This window comes from Natator depressus, chromosome 11 (genome assembly GCF_965152275.1).
Source record: "Natator depressus isolate rNatDep1 chromosome 11, rNatDep2.hap1, whole genome shotgun sequence".
NCBI lineage: Eukaryota > Metazoa > Chordata > Testudines > Cheloniidae > Natator > Natator depressus.
The window spans coordinates 67930367-67956503 of NC_134244.1; the positions used below are offsets into that span (position 1 = coordinate 67930367).

Genomic DNA, 26137 nt, shown 5'->3' on the forward strand with positions numbered 1-26137 from the left:
AAGGGATATTCTCTTCCTGTAGCACTGCTGACGAAATGGGAAATCAGACCCGCATCGGAATCTGACTGCATCACTGGACAAGGGCAGTCCTTGACACATGCAACTAAATCCACTCAGACTTACTCACCCGCTCACTGCCTATTGAACCTTCCCACTGCCTAGTGTGATCAGCCCCCATGTGTCTTACCTTGGCTGCTGAGGGAACTGGGGAAGATAAAGTATCATTTACATAATGCACAATACAGTCCATTTTGGTGGAGGGATGAGACCACCATGGAGAGAGGTTGAATACGTTTCTAGTCAAAGGCGGTTAAAATAAATAGTCTCTCAGAGGTTCTCCTGACTACAAAGGACAATGTAGGGAACATCCAGTTATGAGATGCCACTGGAAGCCACCGGAAATACAGAACTTTATATGCTGCTCTAACTAGAGGCATCCCAGCCTTTGCAACACTTTGTACAGTGGGTTCCCTCCTCCCCAAACACACACCCACGTCCTTGCTCAGACACTGGTCTCTCATATTCTTCCACCCGCAGAACTCTGGTTCATAGCAGCACTTGCTCCTTTCCACTGAGAGGCATCCCTGCACCAAGGCCCACTCTTAGCCCCCCTGGATCTTTTTGATTGTGCCACCCTTGCGCTCCATGCTCACAATAAAGTCATTTTACTTGGGCACTCTGCTCTTGTGGATCCACTCATGTCCTCTGAAGGAAAGAAATCACATCACTTTGGCTAACCTCAGTGAGTACGCCAGCTCCCGTGAGGGAAAGGAAATCCAGCACACCTCCTGCCCAAGCAGTCTCTTCAGGGCAATGGAGCAAGGACGTGCTGCATTTCTTTCGGATTGTCTTCCACTTTCGCTGCCCTGGGTCTCTTTGGGTAGGCGATGCTGGCCATCTTAAAGAATTCATCAGCAGCATCCAGTGCAATAAGACGATCCTGTGAAAATAAAGGAGTCGTCAGAATTGCTGGTATCCCTGACTTTGCAACAGTTTCCATTCAAAAATGCCCTCTCAGACAGGCTTGAAAAGACATAAGGCCTCATCCTTCACGGTGTCATGCCAGTGTCATGTCTCCAAGAGAAATAATGGCATAAAACTAGAGTAACTCTCAGCTGAATCAGGCTCATGGTCTATAGTGCAGACATGTTTCTATTTGTGCCCAAGCAGGCCACCAGTGCAATCTTGGACTGAACAGTCATATCTGGGAGACTGAGGTACACGGGGCTTTGATCCTGTGCATTTCACTACTCGTGCCACTTTTGTGACCTCATTAGCAGAGACAGAGGGGGTTAGATAAGAAAGGAATGGTTAGCTACCTACCACCACAAAGAGGTATCGCTCAGAGAGCTCCCAGCTGTTTGGGAAAATGTTTGTCTCCTCAGAGATCTTTAACAGGATCTCCCGGGCTTTGCTCATGTTCTGAGAATCGCTGATGATGCTAAGTTTAGTCACCGATAACAGGGAGTCCGCTTCCTTCTGAAACCCTAGGACAGACGATCAGTCCAGTTTAAATGAAAGGCACAAAACATGGCAGGATGTAAGTGGGCAATAACATTACTGCAAAGAACCAACCAACCCAATCCAGCTCTCAGCTAGTAGACAGCTCGGTATATATTTGAAGGTTCGCTATTCCCCCTCTGCCTTGTGTGTTTGCCTTTTAGTGTTCCTATTTTATACCCCATGACAGGAAAAAATAAAACATGCTTGGATAAAATGAACTAGCATTTCCTCTGAGCAGGCTCCACTGTGTACCCTTGCTGTAGGGTGAACGGGAGGCCACCAGTGAGATAACATTTAAAACTGCAACACATGCATTGTGCTTTCCCGATTAAGGGGCATCTTTACTTGTGCTGATTCAGTCTTCGCCTGCTCCCTGTGTGCATAGACAGCGAGTACATTCAGTCTAGGCTGGGTGCCCTGCTCTTTTCATGATCCAGCAAGTCCCAGAGCTGCTGATAGAACTGAACATATTCAGCACCTCTCGGGCCAAAAAACGCCCCCAACCAACCGAAGGGGAAAAGCAACACTGCAAGAGTAAACATCCAGGTGGTTGTTTGGTACTGAAACAGTCAGCATGGTTTTGTTTTGTTTTTTTAATTAGAGTAGCATCTGTGGGAAGGAAGCGACTTGGAACGAAATCTTCATGATCTGCCCATAACCCTGGCCCCAGGAAGTGTGAGATCATCAGTAGGACCTTTATGACGCTGCAAAGTCTGTCTGGGCTTGTGGTTAAAGCGTGGGACTGGGAGTCAGGAGATCTGGGGGGTTTATATCTAGTTTTGCTATTGACTTTGTGTAGGCCCATCAAATCCTGTGCTTTGTGTCTCATGTTCCTCCACCGCAGTCTGTAAGACTGAGGATTTTTTGTACATCACAGGGGTGTTAGTGCTAGTATAGTTTTCAATGTATAGTACTTTATATCCAAGGACGCAGGGCACTATGGTTCTGAGATAAGCGGTATGTAGGAGCTAACCAAGTCTGGTTGATAAAGGTTAACAATGATTTACAGTTTCAGTGCATAAAAGATTCCCTCCATCATCACGTCTGGGAAAATAAATTCCTTTGCTCTTAGTGGTCATGTCCTTGCAAAGGCAAAAAGCCCAGGAACGGACACCCAAGGGATGCAGCTCCCCTGTGCCCGAGATAGACTTCCACATGCGTAGTCCAAATCACTGCCTTCCTGATCTGCCAGAATTTTGCATCTATCTTGCCCAGATGTCAAGAACTACACAAGGCCATGGGGACCCTGGCCCCACATATCATTGCAGTTTCCTCCAGAGGACCAGCCAGATGTGTTTGGATCACAAGGTGGATTTAACTCTTTCCAGGACAACTGGGCAAAGCAGTGGAAAGAAAAGGGCATTGCCAAGCAGTTTTATTCATTTAAACCCTATTTAAAATTTCTTTACAGTTCTTCAGATCTGCTGGTATTAACCAGAGGAGGAAAATGGATAATTTCACATCACTTTCATCAGAAAAAGAGATCTGGGAAAAATGTAGTTTTAAAGAAATCAGTGCTCTTTCATTTTGAGCTGCCTTGCTCTTAAAAAGACAGGGTAATCCCTGACCCGATCGTCCAAATAGCCTGGGGACAGGGATTTTATTTGGATAATCAGGAATTTGGTTAATCAAGGGAGCTGGACCCAGCCAGCCATTCAGCAACAGGGTGGCCTCCCCCATGACTGGGGGTTCATCCTTCTCCTCTGCAGTCCTGGCCAGGGTCTCTGCCCCACTCCCATGACAGCAGGACTGCAGAGGCTCCCTGCACTGCCACAGGGTGGGTGACATCCAACTCCTGCAGGCACAAGGAGCAGAAACCCCTGGGTAGGACTCTGCTAGGACTGCAGATCCTTGGCCCTCCCCTGCACCTGCAGGTACTGGGTGTCACCAGGAGCCCTCTGCAGCTCACCTGTCACAGCACTGCTCGCTCACTCCTGCACCAGAGAGGCTGCAGAGGGCTCCAGGTTCTGCCACAGGAGCCATTCAACAGGGTGGGCTCCCCCACAGATGGGGACTCCTCCTCCTCCTCACAGTCCTGGCCCTGAGATGCATGGGGGACAGCGAATGGATCTGGATTAACACGGCGGTTTGGATAATAGGGGTTTGGATAAATGGGGGTATATTGTATACCACATCATTATGCAGGCATCAAATAGACAAACACCATGCATGTTGTGGCAGGGTAGAGGGGACACCCCCTTTCCTATCTGGTGGAGCACCTACTGCCACTCTGTGTAACCACCCTAGGCAATTTTTTGACTAGTGGACCCACCCAGAGTTTACAGAGTGTGACAGGGTCAGGCCAGATGGCTACAGGTGGGTGATTGAAGGTAGATATATTAGCCCCAGATTAAGCAGATCCCTTTTCCCTCAGTAAGATAATGGGTTGTTCCAGAACAATCAGGAAGTTGCTGGAACCAATTAAGGCAGGCTAATTAGGACACCTGGAGCCAATTAAGAAGCTACCAGAATCAATTAGGACAGGCAGGCTAATCAGGGCCACCTGGTTTTAAAAAGGACCTCACTTTAGTTAGTGAGGTGCGTGCGAGGAGTTGAGAGCAAAAGGCGTGCAAGAAGCTGAGAGTGAGTAGGCGTACTGCTGGAGGACTGAGAAGTACAAGCGTTATCAGACATTAGGAGGAAGGTCCAGTGGTGAGGATAAAGAAGGTGTTGGGAGGAGGCCATGGGGAAGTAGCCCAGGGAGTTGTAGCTGTCACGCAGCTGTTACAGGAGACACTATAGACAGCTGCAATCCACAGGGCCCTGGGCTGGAACCCGGAGTAGAGGGCAGGCCTGGGTTCCCCCTATTTCCCCCACCCCCAACTCTCTATTTGATATAAGAGGAGTTGACCTGGACTGTGGGTGCCACCAGAGGGGAAGGTCTCTGGCCTGTCTCCCAACCCATTAGGTGGGCCAGCAGAGACTGTGGGGATTGTTCTCCTCCTTTTCCCCATGCTGGCCAGTGATGAGGTTAGCTGAGCGAACGGCAGCTTCGTGCCACTAACAAAAGGAGCCAAACGGAGGACTGCCGTGAACCTCTGAGGTGAGCAAATCTGCCAGAGAGTGCAGAACCCACCAAGGCACAGGAGGAACTTTGTCACAAGAGCCAGTGGCCAGACCCCTCCTCCAAGCTCGCCCACCCATGAGCTGCTGCAGAGAGCCATAGGATGGCACTCCTTTGCACGGTGCGGCAGGTGGGAGGGAAAGGACCCAGTGTCCCTCTGCACTACCTCTTTCCAACTGCACCCCTCTTCAGTGAAGCCTTGGTGGCTCTGTCATTTTGCATCTATTTAAAACAAAAGAAGGGGGGGGGGGTTGGAAGATTACCCCAAGATATGAAGGCATCAGTAACAACCTTTGCTGAACAGCTGTGCTGCTGCAAATAAAATAGCCATGACCTCGAGTTTACCTAATTCTTCCAAAATACGTTTCCATCTGCTTCTTACTTCCCTTCGGATTTGCCGCAAGGTATAGATGTCGTAGTTCAGTTTTTGCCATTCCTGCAAGGCAAGGGGAGAACAGACTCAGCCTTCTTCACTCTGTATGGCTCATCCCACCTGGCTCTTTTCCAGTGATTTCTACTCCCAGCGACCCAGCTACATTCATAGGTCTATGACAGAGTAACGTCTCACTCCACAGGTCTGTTCCCAGTGTGGATTTATGGCCATAGCTGCTTACTTTACCAACTAAAATCATTTTTTCCTATTTTAATCTTCTTGCCACTGGAGTCAGTACATCTGTGGGAGAATGGGCATGAGTTTGGCTCAAGCATCAACATAATTAACTAAGTTCCAATCACAAGGCTTAGTGTAACTGCATTTTAAAATACGTGCTCATCTTTCTATAGCAGTGGACCTACAGCTGGCTGAAAAGTGCGAAGTATTGTCACTGAAAAAATGCTGAAACAAGGTTGTTGTTGTTTTAAAATCAAGAACAGAAAGCTAAAAACTACAAAACGCTTCTATTTCTGTTGAAAAACCAGAACACTTCCATTCCTCCACCCCCAGAAAAGGCCATTTTTTCCCCATCAAAAACAAATGGACTAGAACATTTCAGCCGGTCTGAGTTGGACCCAGTTCTTTGCCCACTGAAGTCACTGACATAACTCCCATTTATTTCAATGGAAGTTAGGTTGATCTCTTCAAAACATGGACAAGCTCTACTCAACATTAGTTAAACTTAAATTTCCTCGTGAATGTATTCTGGCCTCAGTTACGCTGGTATAATCCCTAAGAAACTCTGTGGTCTTCAAGTTGTACTGTATTGCAGAATTTAGTCTATAATTTTTGAAAACTTTACCCATGATTTTGGGTCCAATAGCTGAAAATGGACTCGTCATTTTGGGCAGGGGAAACAAAGAGGGGAACAATCTAGAAACAGAGCCCAGCCCCCTCCTGGGTTCGCAATGCTGTCCTAGGATGCAGAACAAGGTGTGCTGGAGGGGACTGGTTCATTCCCACTCCCACTCAGTTGGTCTGAAGTGCAGCTGAAACCCTAGAGATATCTCCCATCAAAGAGCTTTTCCTGGAATTTGGAGACACAAAAAGCTGTTCCTGTGATGATCTCTTACCTAGTTATACCAGACCTTCCATTGCAACTTATTTTCCCAGGCTTCTAACTTCTAAAGAAATGGCACCTTCTGCTTGCAATTTTCCATGTCTGATCACAACCCACAGAATTTGTGGTTATTTTTAAAGCTTGAGCATAACCCAGTGACACATTTCAAATTAGGCCAGGGCCAGATTTGCAGAAGAGCTCAGCTCCTATTTGGGCACCTAAATGAAGATTTTCAGAAGTGCTTAGAGAACAATGGAAATTGAGCCCTTTAGAAAACCTGGGCCATGATTATTTAAATAGCCAAAAAAGCAAGATATTTGTTTTGTCCATGCTTAAGTCAGAAATGGCTGATTTTTACAAGCCAGGACTTATCGGTACTGAGGACTAGTCTTCAAGCTAGTGTTGAACATTAAAAGTCAGTTAAAAATGACTGAACAACTGGGTTTGCAGATGCGATTTCCATTCAATTTAGAGTTACTATGCAATTTGTTGTGCTGCGGAATACAAAATATCTATGTTTTTAGTGTCGTTTTATACTAATCTTTTAATCTGGTATCCCACACCTGAGTAAACTTTTGACCCTGGAACCGTAAAAGTGACATTAGTATAGCTATTTGTGCATTAGTATTTCAATTGACATTAAAGAGATTAAATGCCAACGCTTATTTATAGAACATCAAAACTGTGCACACACCAGTCAGGAAATGCAACCAAAGTAAGATTCCCCTAGTAATCACGGCACTCCCACAGTGCAGGTGGCCCGGTTCTGACCTCTGATACAAGTATGCAGTTGTATATTTGAGGTTGAGTTGGACCCCTTATACATTAAAGTATCCATTTAACATAGTAACTGGTCATCCAAAATACACTCTGTCCTTTGCTACCCGTGATTACTAATATAAGCATGTTAAATGGATACCTGAACGTTAGGTTCTACTCTGCAAAATGAACTGTGTAAAAATGGCATCACGGGGTGGACAGGTGTCAATCTTTTTCATCTCTTAATTATTTCCCTATTTAATGCACTCAGTTTACAAGTAACCACCAGCCCTATGTGAATTCAACCTAGGGTCTAAAAATCCAACTGGATTCTTTTCACCTTATCAAATCAGCACAATAAAGTTCAGTAAGTCCTGTGGCCACACTGTCTTCCAATTATGCAAACACCTTTGTAGTCTGTGGATTTGCACAGGTTAAGTGATTGGTAATCCAGACCTTTGATACAGAAAATGGAATTGAATTCAGATCACTTTCCTAGTTGTATTCATTCTCCATCAAAAATCACTAGTAAACTTATGACTGGTTTCAGAGTAGCAGCCGTATTAGTCTGTATCAGCAAAAAGAAAAGGAGGACTTGTGGCACCTTAGAGACTAACAAATTTATTTGAGCATAAGTTTTCGTGAGCTACAGCCCACTTCATCGGATGCAGTGAGCTGTAGTTCATGAAAGCTTATGCTCAAATAAATGTGCTAGTAAACTTATGTGATCAATCACTTCGTCCCAGTTACTCATAACGTTCATCTTTTGGGCTGTATATTTCAAGTCTGACCTCTGCTCACAGGGTGAAGACTTTTGGAAAGTTTAAGCAATGATGCTTCAGCTTCTCTCCAATCCCCATAACCACCCCATACACACACTTTCCTCCTCTAAAAACAAAACAGACACCTCACTTAGAAAGGCACAAAGCCATCTATAGAAGGACTGGGGCTGGGGGAGGGGGGTTGCAAACACCTGGACATTTCATTACAATCAAAACCAGTTAAATTACATATGTGAGATCAGATCCATATGTTTAACCATTACAGAGGAGACAGATGTCACCAACAGCCAATCAGAAACCTGCATTGTATGTCTGACTTTCAAATCCCATTTCACCATTCTAATAAAGAGTTACAGAGCAGCTGTATACAATGTACCTTTCCCTGCACATTTGTATACATCTTGTTCATTAACATGCCATTTTAATTAGAGTAATTTTTATATGACCTAATTTCCAGAAATTTAAGAGCCATTAACTAAAATTATAGAGCATGTCAGGATCAATTAAAGAAGGGAGAGTGATCTGCCAGTAAAATGCATTATGTTGATAATTTTCCTACAATTACACAGAAAGTCTGCAAGAGAAACTTCTCATTTTTAATAGGTAATTACTAATAGGTAAATGCTAATTTAGCTTTTAAAGGTGACCAGCAGATATTGGGATCATGTCCCATTTCCTCCCCCCCCCCTTTTTTTTTTTTAAATTTAAGCAGGCATTAAAAACCACTTTAAATATTTGTTCTGGTTTTTCCTAAAGGCTGCTTTTGCTTAAATTTGCTCCAAAATAACAAAATTGGTTTTAATTCAAACCAGGTTAAAAAAACAAAACCAAAAACTTCACATTCTGTCCTATTTTGATTTGGTATGTTGGGATTTTTAAAGGGAATTAGGGACATTCTTAATCCAAAGCAAGTGTTCACCCCACGAACTTGCACTGAAATAAGGCGGGGGGGGGGAGTTGTGAATTAAAACCAATTAGGTATTTTGATCAAGCGTGAGTGCAGATGGAGCATGGGGTTCTGTTTGTTTTTTACCCAGAAATATCATAGTTAGCAGAAGGATTGGACAATTGGAGTGGGCTCGGTCTCTGCTCTGAATTGATAGGTCAGACATGTTTTAATCTTTCACATACACACATTCCTTTCAAGTGTTTTTTAAAAGTTTGGAATTAAAACAAAAATATCCAAAAATCCCATGCGCTCTCAATTACTAGATTTTATTGCTCTTGGGAGGACAGAGCCTCCCTAGTTCTCCAGCCCACTCCACCCCCCAAGAGTTCTGCAGCAAAAACACAGAAAGAAAGAGAAACAGAAAAGCAGAAATTCCATTCCATGGAACCATATTGACACCCCCCCTCTACCCCCCAGAGTCATCAGCAAGGTTGAGATGTTTAGATCCACAGCACTGAGCTAAAAGAGTAACTGATAGCAGTAGTAGGCTGTTATTTTCCTGTGTGGAGCAGCCCATACAAGGGGATGAGACACTCTTTGCCACTGGGTCTCACAGCTGTTTACTAGCCTGCATGGAAATGTTGAGACTCAGGAATCCTGGGTTCTAGGCCCAGTTCTGGAAGGGTGTGCGCGCTCTGGGGGTTACAGATCCTTCTGCCCCAACTCATCCTCAAATTGCTTTCTCTGCCCCCAACCCCCCGAGACTTTTGGTTCCCCAACCCATGGCTCTCACACCTCTGAATTCTACTCAGACTGACGGCTCCTCCTCACTGCCTCAGCACCTGCAGCACAGAACACAGAGAATCTTCATGCTCTCAGTTTGGGTCCAGAGGCCACAGTGGTGCTCAGGTCTTGCTCAGCCCCAGCAGCTCTTGAATGCAGCACGCGTAGGGACAATAGCGGGGATGGCACATGCATAGTCTAGCTGGCACATAGCAACTGTGCTGGGAGGTGATGGAGGGTGCTCAGTGAAGGCAGACTATTCAGAGATGTCACCACTGTTTTCTCTTCCGAGCTTGTGGGAACCGAAATTGTCAGAAGATTAGAACCTGCCCAGACTTTCACAAGCAAAGCCACATCCCTGGCCCTAGGACAACCTTCCTGCCAAATATCAAGTCCCTGCTGCAAAGCTTGGGCATGCTTGAGCTTTTCAGTGAAGTTACTGTAAGAAATTGGAGTCGGCTGAACAACTCCCTCCCCCACAACCCCTCTGGAAAAAAAGATTAACCTGAGGCAGACACCCAACAAAGGAAATTTCAGCCTGAACTATTACAGTACGGTAAAGCTAAAGGCAACTGTAAACAGGGTCTGATAATGGAAGTGAAGTTTGCCTGACATTATAGCCCTCAATACCAGCTCTACCTCAAATGACTCGTGATAACACCTGCGTGTTACTAGGAGACAAACGGGATGTGATGTTTCCATATTGCATGTCTAGCACATTCATACTTAGAGCATCTTGTGTAATTACTGTGTGCGCCTCTGTACTGGAATGGGGAAGGGCCCTGGGTGCCCTGAGTGCTCTGAGTGGAAGGACACCATGTTCTTCCACTGATGACTCAAGACATTTGGGTACCAGTCATATTTAGAGCAGGGTGGGGAGTGGTCCATCAAATTGAGGCTCAGGCAAGAAAGGATGAAGACAAGGATGTCTCATTCATTTTCTCCTGACTCACTAACCAACTCCCTCACCCTGCCACGTCACAGAGGCAGGTGGGTGTGGGCTGCTGACTCCTTGCGTCTGTGATAAGCTAGGTTTACAGAACCAGGAATCCAGATCTTACCTTAGTAATGCATAAGAGTTGTAGGCAGAGATTGTTAGTTTAGCCAAGGAGGGGGATTTAGCCACACCTGTCCCACTGAAGTCCATGGAATTTGGAGCTAAATCCCTTAACTGATTTTGAACGTATCAGCCCCAGTTTCCAGCACAGTACCAAGTAGGTGCATTCTCTCTGCTCATTACTTGGCAGTCACCAGCCCTCGCTGCCCTTTCTCCTTGTTGCCATCTTGTCACAATGCCAATGTGTGACTAAAGCTGAACTCCAGCACAGCACTGAACCATAGGCACATGAGCCAGAAAAAGAGCCAAGAATAGAAACAGCCCTGCAGTTATCACCACACCTGGGTTTAGAACTGGGACGGGGACACCTGGACCAAGAGAACCATCCCCATGATTCTGGCAGCCCCAGCAGTCTGCAGGCTGGTCTCACTTCTCCCTGGGGACTGGCCTGGTAAAGAGTGGCTCCAAGATCAGGGAGTGCAAAAGTGGCTGAAGGCCACTTTCTACACACTGGCCCACCCAGCTGCACTAAGTGCTCCTCAGTCACATGTCTGGCCCTGTGAGTTTGAAGTTGGTGACATCAGAGCAGAACTCCAGGCTCACCACTCCTGGAACTGGACAGCTATAGTATGTGAGAGGACTAGCAACAACCATCTAGCAAGATCCTCAGTAGCCTGCGGGCGGTATCAAAGGAAATTAACTTAGAACGGATTCAAGGACTCTGAATAGGGAACAAACCAAGCTGGAACCGTGACCAGGTCTCGGGGAAGAAGAGACCGCACAAAGTGACCCCCATCTAGGAAGCAGAATCCTAGATAAAAACAGAGGCACTAATCCCTCCTATTGCCTGCCTCATTGGTCTGAAAGTTATAAAGAAGCCAAGCCATAAAACACACACTCAGTTGTCACTCATATACATCTCCCACTGAAATCATACATAGGCACTATCTACAGTACCTTAAGTTAGAATTTCTCTGTATAATGAAGTGTATAATACAGGGGTGGGCAAAATTTTTGGCCTGAGGGCCACATCTGGGAGAGGAAATTGCTTGGGACAGGGGGTTGGGGTGCAGGGGCAGAGTGCAGGGTTTGGGAGGGGGCTCAGGTCAGGGAGTTGGGGTGCAGGAGGGGTGTGGGGTGGCAGGGGGCTCAGGGCAGGGAGTTGGGGTGCAGGAGGGGTTCAGGGTCCAGCCCAGTGCTGCTTACCTAGAGCAGCTCCGGGGTGGCAGTGGCACGCACTGGGGCCAGGGCAGGCTCTCTGCATGCCTTCCCCGGCCCTGGCCCCCCACTGCTCCGGGAGGCGGCCGGCACCACGTCCCTGCATGGTCCCTTGGGGTGGGGTGGGGCAGCAGAGGGCTCGGCGTGTTTCCCTCACCTGTGGGTACCTCCCCCAAAGCTCCCATTGACCACAGTAACCTGTTCTTGGCCAATGGGAGCTTTGGGGAGGTACCCACGGGCAAGAGCAGCATGCAAAGCCCTCTGCTGCTCCACCCCCACGGGCTGCAGGGACGTGGTGTGGCTGCTTCCAGGATTGGCGCAGAGCCTGCGGCGGTGGCAATCCCGCAGGCCGGATCCAAAGCCCCGAGGGGCTGGATCCAGCCCGCGGGCCACAGTTTGCCCACCCCGGTCTAATACCAACATGTGTGTTAGCCCTAGCACTTGCCGACATACAGTTGTTATCCAAGGTGGCATTATATGGTTAAGAGTGATTTTCAATTTCAAGTGTTTTCCTGGCCTAAGTCTGGTTTGAATTCTTGAATTTGAATGATGGTTAAAAATCCTGTTTCCATGTCACAATCCATGCATGTCACAATCACATTGCGAAATCAGATGAATTCACCGTGTAGTACGAGCTGATCTCTGGCTGTCTATCAGACCAGTAAGATCAGAACCTCGTTTCCCAGATATGCAGCATCCTGGGCAAGATTTCTATCTCACAGGAGCACATATCAGTTTAAGCCCTGATCCAGCAATTCAAATCAGTGGGGGAAACTTCTATTGCTTTAATTGAGAACTGGGTCAGGCCCTTGAGGTACACAAGCAAAGCAGCCTTTAAGAAAGTCACTTTAAGACGTCACTTAATTGAAATGTTCTTTTGTACCTACAAACCACTGAGGTGACTCAAGTATTTTCATTTGTTTGTAACAAATGGGATTAGATACTTACACCAAAAAATAATGTAAACCTAGGTGCTAAGGTTAGACTCCTAATTAGAAGTGTCCTGATTTTTAAGAGGTCCTGACTTGAGGGTGACACTCTTTCAGCAACTAACTCTGATTACGATCCAAACTTAAGGCATCAGGTTTGAAAATGTTGGCCCCGAGCTTCTCCGGTTACAGACAGGACATTTCTGTACTACTTCTGCGTGCAGACAGCCAAGTCAAGACAGCAGCGCTCCAAGTGAATCATCTGTTTCCCTCCATTGCTCAAATATAACCAAAGGAACTCCTCTGAGATTATGATTTTGAATGAGAGGATCATGGATGTTAAGATAGTCAAGAATTTATGCCAGGAGAGCAGGGGAAATTCAGATCAGCACACAGCAGCGTAGGCTGGTTTTTCCCCCAGCCTGGGAATAGGAAGAAATCCTTCATTCTTAGCTAAGAGAGTATTGGTGCTATTCACTGATTGGCAAAGCAAAGCAGAGGTGTTTCCCTTCCCCACCTCCTCCCTTGGAGCCTGAAAATGGCCTCATTGTTCCAGTTTTGCACATGACCTGATACGCCATTTAAGTTCTGAAAAGGAGAGGATACAGTAATAACCTGGAAGTCCTCTCTTTTGTGACGCACCCTGGACACTAGGATGTGAACTCTGGCTTGGTGAGAAGGGAAAAAGATTATTTAACTGAAGAAGAGACTGCAGTTTGTAAGTGAGAGCTCGAGGAGAAGTTGACTGCAACCCAGAGAGCAAAAACAACCCCCAAACCTCAGCCTTCCCAGTGTGAGGCACATACTGCCTTGGCCCTTTTTGGCAGAGATCCCTTGGAATCCTCCCAGCGTCCTCATGACCCAAAGTATTAACAAGGAAGGAAGGAAGGAAGGAAGGGTCTCTGCAAAAAATAAGCAGTGAATCTCTGACCTCTTTAGACAAATACATTTTTAATATACAAACTATTTGCTCATTTGAGTTGAATCCAATAATTAGTTTCTATTATTAGGAGCCCTGAATGGGTGGAAAGTGTTTGTACCCTATTGTTTTATACCAGTGGTTTTCAACGTGTGGTCCGTGGACCTCTGGGGGGTCTGCAAACTATGTCTAAGATTTCCAAAGGGGTCTGCACCTCCATTCGAAATTGTTTAGGGGTCCACAAATGTTAAAAGGTTGAAAATCACTGCTGTATACTAATCACTCCAGAAACCCTGATCTCTCTCTCTCCACCTGAATTTTATGTTAAAGGGGACCTTGCTAGAACCCATCTGCAGCAAAGCAATGTTCATTCAGGTCTGTTTTTAATTATACTTAGAGTTACTGGGCCAAAATCTGCTCTCTAATGTAAACCAAGAGCAATTTCATTCGTGTCAAAGGAGCTACTCCTGATTTACCCCAGCGGAACAGCAGAATTGGTTCCATTGTCTGTTTTGTTTAGAAACAAGGCTGCTGCTTTCTTTTCAAATCTTTAGGCACTGAATTATTCCATTAACATTGAACGGATACAGCACACTCTCCCCCCCGCCCCACACCGCCTGGGCAATAGCTTCATCTCACCTTTACGCAGAATCTGCTGCTCAGCAATACCTGTGGTGCAGCTAGGTAGGGGCGGATTCGCCATCTCTGGCTGTCTTCAAATCCAGATTGGCTGCCTTTCTGGATGATAGATTTTGGTCAAACACAAGTTATTGGGCTCAGCGCTGGGATATCTGGGTCAAACACTACGGTCTGTGTTATTAAGGTCAGACTAGATGTTCTAATGCCTTAAACATTGCAGAATCTAACAATGCCATCTCATGGTGAACTTATCCTGAGGATCACTCCTTGGCTTCTGCCCGGGACTGGACGTTCAGAGGTGAGGGCAATTTTAATGACTGTCCACAGAGCGCAGGCCAAAGACCAACTTACGTCTAATTAGCCTCTAACTGCTTGATGGTTAACAGAGGCAGTTAATATTAATATGGGCTGGACAGAACTAGTGACCTAAAAGTGGAAGGTGCCATATCTTGTTACAACCTTTGAAGCCATCAAACCGTCCTCGTTAATGAATTAGAGGGTGCACGTGGCTACAGCCTAGTTGGAATTGCTATGTGTACTGCAGGTTGTTGTCTGGGACATTTCTGATAAGCGTTTGGTTTAATATCCATCTAACACTTTTGTTAGCATTAACTAGCATTTGTTAGCATTAACTCTGGGTATTCTTTTTATCCATATAAATGTCCCTTCCCTTTCTGAATCTAAAGGGGCATACAAAGGGCTGAAACAAGACTGAAGAGTTTTTGTAAACAACGCACAAAAGCACGACCATGAGAAGAGACCCTGGGAAAACGCTCACTAGGGGGCTTCACTAGCAGCTTCTTTCCTCTAGGAAGTTAAGTTGGTTTTGCTTCTATGAAAATTAAATAAATTGAACCCCTTTCCCTAAATGTTGGGCCATTTAACGTCTGCACCTGTTGAACACAGCAGCAGACTTAACAGAATGATGGATTCACTTCACCGCTGCACGGCCTCAAGCGAGAGCAAAGGAATGGAACACACACACTTGATGGGTAACTGACATCGGTATGGGAACGCGTCACAGCTCCTGCCACAACCTATGGCAGACTCTTGTGCAATAGCAATCGCAGCACACTGGGTTGAAAATGAGGCGTAGGGAGGAAGTGACAGGGGGAAGGAGGAGACCCTTGGCTAGGTTCGAACACCACGGCTGGTGGCTTTAGAGGCTTTGTACAGCTGTTGAGGGAAGGACGCAGCAAGCACTTGCTACTACAAGGGGAAAGAGGAGGAAGGGGTGTACCACGAGAGCATGAATTAGCAGAGAGGCAGCGTGGTCTTGTGGGTGGGGCACTGGACTGGGAGTCTAGAGAGCTCGCTTCTATTCTTGGCTCTGCCTTTAACTTGCTCCGTGACCTTGGGCAAGTCACTCACTTCTTTGTGTCTCTGGTTCCCCTTTTACTTCTTGTCTATTCAGATTGGAAGCTCTTCAATACAGGGACTGCCTCATGATGTTCCTGGACATAGACTAGTACAATGGGGGAAATCAGGCCTTGACTGGGGTCTGTAGGTGCTACTATAATAAAAATAATAAGCTGAGCTAGGAGTCTCTTGCTTCCTTTGCACTAACAAAGCTTTTTGAAAAGAATCAGAAGCAAGTCCCTAGCACTGCATCCCCTTTCCTACTCCACCCTTCTGCCACTCCCGAGGGATTCTCAAAAAGAACAGGAGTGCTTGTGGCACCTTAGAGACTAACAAATTTATTTGCGCATAAGCTTTCGTGAGCTACAGCTCACTTCATTGGATGCATAGAATGGAACATATAGTAAGAAGATACACACACACACCGAGAACATGAAAAGGTGGAGTAAGAGGCTAATTAATTAAGATGAGCTATTATCAGCAGGAGAAAAAAAAACTTTTGTAGTGATAATCAAGATGGCCCATTTAGGCAGCTGACAAGAAGGTGTGAGGATACTTAACATGGGGAAATAGATTCAATGTGTGTAATGACCCAGCCACTCCCAGTCTCTATTCAAACCCAAGTTAATGGTATCTAGTTTGCATATTAATTCAAGCTCAGCAGTTTCTCGTTGGGAGTCTGTTTTTGAAGCTTTTCTGTTGCAAAATTGCCACCTTTAAGTCTGTTACTGAGTGGCCAGAGAGGTTGAAGTGTTCTCCTACCAGTTTTTGAATGTTAGGATTCCTGATATCAGATTTGTGTCCCATTTATTCTTTTGCGTAGAGACTGTGTGGTTTGGCCAATGTACATGGCAGAGGGGCACTGCTGGCACATGATGGTATATATCACATTGGTAGATGTGCAGGTGAACGAGCCCCTGACGGCGTGGCTAATGTGATTAGGTCCTATGAAGGTGTCACTTGAATAAATATATGGACAGAGTTGGCATCGGGCTTTGTTGCAAGGATAGGTTCCTGGGTTAGTGTTTTTGTTGTGTGGTTGCTGGAGAGTATTCGCTTCAGGTTGCGGGGGGAGGTAGCTGTCTGTAAGCAAGGACTGGTCTGTCTCCCAAGATCTGTGAGAGTGAGGGATCATTATCCTCATACCTTCTTGTCAGCTGCCTAAATGGACCATCTTGATTATCACTACAAAAGTTTTTTTTCTCCTGCTGATAATAGCTCATCTTAATTAGCCTCTTACTCCACCTTTTCATGTTCTCTCTCTCTCTCTCTGTGTATATCTATCTATCTGTCTATCTACGTTCTTACTATATGTTCCATTCTATGCATCTGATGAAGTGGGCTGTAGCCCATGAAAGCTTATGCTCAAATAAATTTGTTAGTCTCTAAGGTGCCACAAGTACTTCTGTTCTTTTTGTGGATATAGACTAACATGGCTGCTACTCTGAAACAAGGGATTCTGTGCATCTAAACTCCAGAGAGGGTTTCGGTAAAGCCAACCTTTTAAGCTGTTACTCCCTGTAACTTTCTGACTCAGTCCCCAACAACAGGCTGCAGCCACCATACACAACTGCAGTTGTCCCCACAATAGCCAGGGAAGCTTTAAAGAAGGACAGGCTCCAAAAGGAGCATGTCTGAACTTCTGCAAAGCTTTGCAGAAGTGTGGTCTGAGTGCACCAGAAGCCCCTGAAAAGGAGAGAAGATTCTCATGCCCAAGCTGAAAACGCTTTGCACAGCTCTCCCAAGTCGAGAGTTCTCATCCCAGCTGTGCCACACTGCACAAGTAACTTCATCTCTGTGCCTCTGTTTCTATACTTAGTTCAATGTTCTGCAGAAACATTGACTAACTGATCCTTGTACCGCTCAGGCTGAGTAGTAGTATTCCTACAAAATGGTATAGGGAACCTCACAAATGGCAGCAAGCAAACCCTTCTTGTTCTGCTACTCGCACAATGATACAGCCCTTCAGAAAGCAGATATTAATGAAAATAGTCTCACTGGGGGGAGGAAGAGGGAGGAATTTGCTTCCGGATTCTTATTGAATGAGAAAATTCAGCATCCGAACACATGGCCTTGACTTCAGTGGACCTATGGCAATTTACCAGCTGAAGATCTGATCCCTTGAGTGACTTACTACCTCACTGGGAGAGAAAAACAGTACAGACGAACCATCAGAAATTTCAGGAATGTTGACTTTGGTCAGTCCAGGTTTGGTTGATTCTATACTAGATGTGTCAGAGCTGTGAGCTCTCATACCTTAACGGAATATTCATCCATGGTGATCTTTAACACAGATGCCCTTTCTCCCAAATGTTAATTGGACATTGATGTTAAATAGGCGTTAGCAAAAGAAACCCAAACATTTTAAAGCAATCTAAAAATCCTCACTCTTAGCTGCAGAGCTTACTTTCATGATTCAGTAAGTTGTCATTTCACTAGTTCACCAGTCAGTCTTCCAGGGCGGGTGAAACCTGAATGTTTAATGTCATAAGCAGGGGAAATTTTTAAAAAGTCCCTACTGATATTTTATCAATCCTATAGAAGTAACAAAAGTATTTCCCCCCCTTTGTGGGTCACCTTTAATGGCTGAGTTGGATAATGGAGATCAATAAATCCATTTATTAAACAATCTGTTCTTACAGATAATGTTCCAAGTTAATATTCAGCTACACAAGTACATACTGCCTGGTGTGCCACAATGCTCATTGTTATTACTTGTGGTAAGTGTGCTTCAACCAGGGAAATGACCTCACCACAAAAGAGGCAGCATGGATTTATGGTCAAAGCACTCATCTGCAGCGTATTCCTAGCTTCACCCAGATTTCCCATGTGATCGTGGGCAGATCTTACTTATTCTCAGAGTCTTGGTTCCCCAGATGCCAAATAATTTTCTCCTCTCCATCATGCATATAGTGGTACGACCTATGCCAGTGAAGACTAGAGAAGAGCCTTGGTGCAAGACTAAGGAGCGGCAGATACAGGAACCAGTGGAGAGCATAAGAATTTCCATAGAAACAGTTCTAAAGACTGCAGTACCCCAAGAAGTAACCATGGCTTCTTGCATGAATTTTCTGTGCTATCCTAGCGCTCTAGTGGTGGCCAAACTACAAGCATGTAGCTGCTTCCTCCTCCTCTGCCATCCCGACACCACTGGCAATGATCTTCAGTGAAGTAACAAGCAGTTTTGTGATGCTGCTCAAACATGCCAATCCATTTCGTTCAGACTTGACTTGTTCCTTCATAGGAGTTGCCCAAAAGGGTTGTCAGCAGCCCTGGGACCAGACAGGGAGACTTTGCAACATGTTGAAGTTTCACAAGAACCTGCCACTAGACTGTAGCAAAGGACACCCAGATGACAGACAGGGGGCTACACCAGGACAACTGCAAAAACGTCACATTCAAGTAGTTGTCAAGTTGGCCAACTCAGCTTTTCCCAACCTGTCCGTCCCAGGCAGTGATCCACAGCGGCAACTGTTCCAATATCAGACTGGTAATGCTTTGCTGGAAATCTCAGTCTCAGGCCAGTGAAAGCTCCAAGGGAAGTGATGACTAATTCCATGTATCACAGATGGCTTGTGAGAAAGTGTGAGTTCTGTGTTAGCAGACACACACACCAGCCTGCCTTGCTGGTCTGAACACTCAGCTGTTCAAACATTTACCTGGAAAAGTTCCATGGAATCAGTGCAATGTATTAAGTACTTTAAATGCCAGATTGAAGTGGGGAAATCCTAAGCATTCAGTATGAGCCAGACTGGCACAGAACTGGAAGTTGAACAAAAAGTTGTGCCAAGGAGAAGAGAGACAAATGCTATCAAATACCCTCCCCGATATGGAAACTTATTAATTAGTAGGTGGGTTTCTTCATGCTGCCAAAGCAATCCTCTCTCAGAGCTGTTTCTGTATTCCCTTGAAATTAATTTGCAGCACTGTTCTCAGGAGCTGTACATAGGAAATTAGGTCAAACAACCTAAAGATTATCAGATGTGGGCCCAAGCTTTAAAATACCAATCCAGACCTGTACTGCTCCAGCCTTCAGGGGTTGTTGTGAGCTAGTGGTGTGGTTCAGCCCACTGGAGACATGATCAGATGCAAAATCTGGATCCACGTTCATATTCTGGAAAAAAAAAATCTCCCTATACCTTGACCCTAAATAATCCTGAATTAGATTAATTTCCAGGCATGCTGCAAAAAGCATGGTTTGGGGGAAGTTTGAGGGTATATTTCTGGGACAGTTACAGGGCCTGTTTTGCAGGTTTGATTTACTGGCAGAACTTAGTGTTATATGATTGAAGGCAGTGTGGCTTAGTGGATAGATCACTCTGGAGACCCAAGTTCTATTTCCCGTTCTGCCACTGGCCTGCTAGGTTATCTCCCTGCACCTCACCTTCCCCCATCTGTAAAATGGGGATGATATTGACCTCCTTTGAAAAATGCTTTGAGATCTATGGATGAAGAGTGCTGGATAGGAGCTAGGGATTATTACTAAAGAGCAGATATTTAGGCCCTGTTTATTTTAAAAAGGGTTTACCCTGCTGTTATTCAGAACAGGCAGATTCCCCACTGAGTGAAAGTTCTTTGGCTGGAAGTACCCACATTAGTCAAGTGGACACAGGCTAAATGGGGGAGGGCTGGCTTGTGACACATGCTCACATCTGTGCAACAACAGCACTCAAGGAACTACACTTACAAATCATCAATATTGGAGCCATTTAAAGGGTAACTTTCTCCTCCCATCTTACAGTGTATATGGGCTTGTCTCCACTTCCAGGAAAGTTAATCCAAATTAACTAAAATGTGCGAATTTGAAGTAGAGTAGTTAAACCGCATTAAACCCCATGTGAATACCCTCACTCAGAATTAAAGAGTCTTTAATTCCTTTTATTTTAAAGTGAATTAAGGCAAACCAAATTAAAGCTACTTTAATTCTGAATAAGTGTGTCCACATGGTGATTTAATGCAGTTTAACTAATCCACTTTCCATTCACACCTTTAGTTAACTTGGATTAATTTTCTGGATGTCCCTGTGGAGACAAGCCCTTACAGTTGTACAAATGAAAGATTTCTGTTTCTGAATCTTTTAGGAGGCACGTGGTAAACCTCTCTCATAGCCTGGATGACTATGCTATGCGAGACATGGTTTAACACAATACAACAGGAAAGAGGTGCTCTGTCCCAACATGCCGACCATTTCTAATTTACTCCCACCTTCCGGAGTCTCTGCATACCTCTCAACGCCCACCTTTGCCAGAACTGAGTGCAGAGCTCTCTTGAATTCTGCATTTCATTGCTTTCTCCAGTAACTTAATAAACATGATCATTGTGCTCTGAGTTGTAGATCTCAGAGCACTTCACAAAGGAAGCCACCTTATGGTCACCCCTATTTTAATGGTGAGGAAGTGGAGACACAAATCAGGGACGTGACCAACCCAGCCTCAAATAGCAGTTAAGTAGCATATTTGGAAATATGACCCCTGTCCCAGACTCATAGTCCAAGGCCCTATCCACTAGATCACACTGCTCCATAGCTGCTAGGAGATTCATTACGAATTACTCATTAACGTGCAAGATAATCCATCACAAAATTAACTTTAGCACACATACCTCAGTTTTATTTATTTACAGGTATACTGTGGAGCACTGTAAGTTATCTATAGTGCACAATGGCAAAGGAATGAAGATTTACAGCACTGTGCGCTGAGAGTCATAGATTCTAAGGCCAGCGGTGACCATTACATCAGCTAGCCTGACCACTTGCATAACACCGGCCACAGAATTTCTCCGAGTGGTTCCAGCATCAAGACCATAACTGATTTTCTAGAAGCCATGCTGTACCTCAGACATCCACTCTTGATTTAAAGACTGCCAGTGAAAACGTTTCACAGGCAAGTGAGCTAAGACGACCCTTTTTGTGCCCAAATTACAAGGCTCTCATGGTACCAAAATTTGTTTCAGACAAGTCACAACCTTAGAATTTATTTATATCCCAAGGGTGGGCTCAAATAAAGAGACTACAGATGCTTCTGTTTATAAATACTTATTTTAATCAAGTCATTATGGGCCAGAACTTTACCTGCTGTTATTCAGAACTTCCGTTATCACCACCATCACCACCACGTGATTGTCTTCACGTATGGCACAGCTGCACCGCATCAGTGAAGATGCTGCTGCACCAATGGGAGAGCTTCTCCTGTCGCCATAGTTAATCCACCTCCCCAAGAGGCAGTAACTGTCTATGGGAGAAACCCTGTTCAGGTGGGATAGCTAATGCATGTTAGCTCTGCTGCTTTAAAAAAAAAAAAAAACACAAACAAAAAAACCCCACATTTTTTGCACTAAAAAAAAATCAGAGTTCCGTGTGGATACCAAGCACATGAATTGGGCCCAATAACTCTGTGGTGGAATATGGCCCTTTCCCTAAACGCTTGAACTAGTAGGTCCTTAAGGAAGACAAGGACATGTGGGTACCAGTTCTGCAGAGCACATAAGCACGTCCAGTTAAGTTATTGGTACTTAAGCACGTTTAAGTGCTTTGCTGAATCAGAACCTAGAAATAGAAGAGAATTCTCCTCTCACTAACACTGATTTTGACACACAAAACCTGAAGTCTCAGTGACAATCAGATCATGGGAGAGATCACAAGCAGTCCAGCATGTGAACCTTGCTCATTCCTAGCAGAGACAGCATCATCTCCTTTGCAGCTTCCCTAAGGTCTCTCTGTGGGAACTATTCTGCTCAGACTGCAGCTGAAGAGCAGAGCCGTATTCACTCATCTGGAGAGTGATAATTTAACAGCTCCCCAAAGAAGATGTTGTTTAGCATTTACAGGCCATTATGTGTTGCAATTCAAACCTTTGCTTCTCTCATAGGGCTGAGCTCTCATTAGAAGAGGGTGAAGCTGTTCGGCCTAATTGTAAAATGCTCACTGGGGTAAGATGTGATTACTGCACAGAGTACAGCAATGTTGGGTTCTCAAGCCAAGTTTTTCTGGTCTGTCAGAAGGAGCCGGAATCAGAAGCAGCCACAGAGACTCCAACGAGGGTGTTTCCAATTGTTACCAAACACACATTTTTTGTTCTGAGTTATATAGATGTCAATAAACTGACATAGTACAGAGTTATCTGAAGTGAAAATATGAAAACAAGAAAGATGTGTTAAGATACAGGATTTAGAGAGCACATCTACACTGCAAAAAAAAAAAAAAAGTGTAACAGGAGTTATGAACACAATAGCAGTGAAGACATGGCAACTCCAACACAGATTAGCAGCTTGAGTTCAACCCCAAATTCTCCTATAGGCTTTCACTCAAGCTGCTAACCTGAGTTGCTGGCTCTTCACTGCTGTTTTAACCCACAGAAGCTAACCCACGTTTGCAAAAAAGCGCTGTGTGAACATCTCAGAGGCTTTGGACTGGGACTCAAGAAACTTACGCCCAGTCTACAGAGAGGTTCTATCCGCTTAGCTACGTCTGCCGTCAGGCAGGGGTGAAAGTAGGCGAGCACGGGCCAGTACGGCATATCGGTAAGAAGCGGGTACCGGCCTGTACACAGCCAACATTTAAGCGCTGCCGTGGCAGCACTTTAACATAGCTGCCCCTTTTGCCCCCCCCCCCCGTTGGCAGCCCTGCCGGTAGGGACCCTACCAGCAGGGCCGCCGACAGCAGGGGAAGGGGGCACAAAAGGGGCAGCTACCCCAGAGCCAGTGATTTAAAAGGGCCCAGGGCTCCTGGCTGCCACTGCTGCCGCTACCACAGCAGCGGCCGGAGCCCCAGGCCCTTTTAAATCGCCGCTGGAGCCCTGGGCGGTGTGGGCCAGGCTCTGCGGATGGGCTGTCTGGGGGAGGCTGACCCCAACCCCTCCCCTTCCACCTGAGGCCCCACCCCTCCAGGGGGCCCAGAGCCAGGCCCCTGTACCGGAAAGAGTTTAAATATTACTTTCACCCCTGCAGTCAGGAGTATGAAAAACCCACACCCTGGACCAGCATAGCTACGCAGACGTAACTCCCAGCATACAGACAGCTACATCAACGGAAGATGGCTTCCGTCCACAGAAGATGGCTTTGTTCAAGGAGGTGGCATTTCTGTACCGACGGAAAACCCCCATTCTGTCTATGTAGGCTGCATCTACACCAGTGGTCTCCACAAGATGATCTTAAATTCAAAAAGTGATCTTGTGCATAAAAAAAAAAAAAGTCAACCCAGGATCTACCCCGCCCCTTCCCTGAGGCCCCGCTCCCTCCATTCCCCCCTCCTCCCTCATTTTCACTGGGCTAGGGCAGGGGATTGGGGTGCAGGAGGGGTGGCAGGCTCTGGGTTGGGACTGAGGGGTTCAGAGTGTGGGAGGGGGCTCCGGGCTGAGCCTGGGGAAAGGGGTTAGGGTGCAAGCTCTGGGATGGAGTTTGGATGCAGGGGTCATATGGTCACACTGCACCTAATCTCATAGAATCCACTGGTCAGTTCATGAGTTTCACTTTTTATTAGTGTCATTTGTGGCTTTAGATCTAAAACCCTTCAGGGACTGTCACAAATCAGTGCAACATTCTCAACTGTGAGATGTGCATTGGCTGAGCCTGGGGCAGGTGGTTGGGGTGCAGGAGCGAGGGGTGCAAGCTCTAGGAGGGAGTTTGGTGCGGGCGGGTTCCAGGCTGGGGCAGAGTGATGGGGTGTGGGAGGGGGTGGGGGGTACAGGCTCTGGGAGGAAGTTTGCATGTAGGAGGGGGTCCAGGCTGGGGAGCGAGGTGTAGTCTCTGGCTGGGAGGTGCTTACCACAGGTGGCTCCTGGCCAGCGGGGCAGTGGGGCTCAGCCATGGCCCCACGCCGCTCCCAGAAAAATCTGGCTGCTGGCACATCTCCACAGTCCAGGGGGAGGCAGCGGGTCTCCATGCGCTGCCCGCCCCTGCAAGCGCCACCCCTGCAGCTCCCAGCCAATGGGAGCTGCAGGGACAGTGCGCAGAGCTTCCCCCTCCCCACCCCAGGGGTTGCAGAGACATGCTAGCAGCCAGACGCTTCCGGGAGTGATGTGGGGCCAGGGCAGGCAGCGGCCCGGAGATCACAATCAACAGGCAGAGGTTCCAGGATCAACCTGTGCCAGTATAGTCTCTGTAGCATATACATATCTTTGGATTCTACTGCTGGCTCTGCCACTAATCTGCACAATGCAGGGCAAAACATTTCACTTCCTTGTGACTCAGTTTCCCCATCTTTAAAAGACACCTTCTTGTGTGAATCAAATGGAGATTCACAGAGTAAGCGCACCCTATCCGCTCTTCCATCACGATTACTCTGTCTTGGTACATCCCATTCCAGGAAGCTGACTTGTTGCTTCAGTCTCAGAAGTACTGCTTCAGAAAGGATGCACTTCTGGGAATGACCTAACAGGGCTGTAATTAACCGCTAGAACAATTTAAAAGGGATCATGGTGGATTCTCCATCACTGACTGCTTTTAAATCCAGAGTGGACGTTTTAGAAAAGAACCCCAAGATATCTGCTCTAGGAGACGTTCTATAGCCTGTACTGTACAGTAGGTCAAACTAGATCACAACGGTCCTTTCTGGCCTGGGGATCTACGAAGGAGCCTGCATTCCTCATAGGAATTCAGCCAGGATTTTTTTTTTATTGTTTGCATAAGTAAAGTGATTAAAAACAAAGCGTGAGGAACATTGTGATTCAAAACATGAATATAGTCAAAGGGGTAGACTCAGCACTCAGTACTCTAATAAAGCTCCCAGAGACTTCAGTGTAACTCTGTCTTTAGAAAGAGCAAAAAAGTGATCATATTGTTAGGTAGGTGTCACCACATGGCACTGTTACACCCAGTCTCACATGTTCTTAGCAGGTCTGAATAAATGTCCTGTGTTAATTATTCTCTTTAGAGGAGCTTTTGCAAACAGTAAGATAGTTTCCTCTCTGCCATAATCTCTGTAACAAGAGTTGATCCTTGGGGCAGAGTTGCTTCCTAGGAACTGTTTGAGTTGAGATTTCTGAAGCACAGATTTCCCAGTGTGCTGTTTGTGACCACCTCTGTTCAAGGACTGGCATGTACTGCAAACAAGTTAGTTACATTAAAAAAAAAAAATCTAGATACCCAAAAGGCTCCCAAATCTGCTACCATTTGGCATAGGGGCAACAGCAGGAATGAGGAATCCAAGCAATGCTGCATTATATAAACCATGACCACCACTATAGCTCTGACCAATTGAATAGGGAGTTTCACATTAGCACCAAAAGGGCTTAGTTTGTAGGAAAGAGGATCCTCCAACAACACTGAATTCCAGCTGGTTGTGTGTTGGCAACGACAAGTCACAATAAGAGAGAGAACCAGGCTTTATGCTGATGCATGTTACAAATTCTTCCCTTTCCTACACACAGGCCAGGAAACATCATTTGTCCTTCAACCCTTGATATTAATGTTCTTCCTCTTTAACAAAGTAAGGCTACAAAAGAAATTTTAAAACCATGCTAGTTACAAAACTCCAGAATAAAGATCTATTAAGATTTCAGCTCACAAAAACTTCAGTCACAGTCAGAGTAAGTAAAGTTGAAGGAGTTAAATCCGACACTCAATTCTTAACTCCACCTGGTGATTGAAACACAACAAAACTAGTGTCCCAGGGGTTTGTTTATCTCCTAGAGTGAAGGCCTCCAGCCTTCCAGCACTGACCACCACTCCAGATACTACTCAAAGTGTTAAGAGTTTTAAAAATGGACAAACAAGCAGCCTGATCCAATGTCTGTTGTAGTAAATGTG

General features: G+C 45.8%; 1 protein-coding gene across 1 annotated transcript in view; it reads right to left on the reverse strand.

Annotated features, from left to right (window-relative positions):
* Positions 1–625: 625 nt before the first annotated feature.
* Positions 626–26137, reverse strand: part of MREG (melanoregulin) — a 40370-nt gene continuing 14858 nt past the window's right edge. Inside the window, exons 3-5 of the mRNA XM_074968114.1 lie at positions 4913–5003; positions 1324–1487; positions 626–940 (exon numbers count right to left, since the gene is read on the reverse strand). Coding sequence (XP_074824215.1) covers positions 806–940; positions 1324–1487; positions 4913–5003 — 390 coding nt within the window. The 3' untranslated portion in view covers positions 626–805. The remainder of the gene's footprint in view (positions 941–1323; positions 1488–4912; positions 5004–26137) is intronic.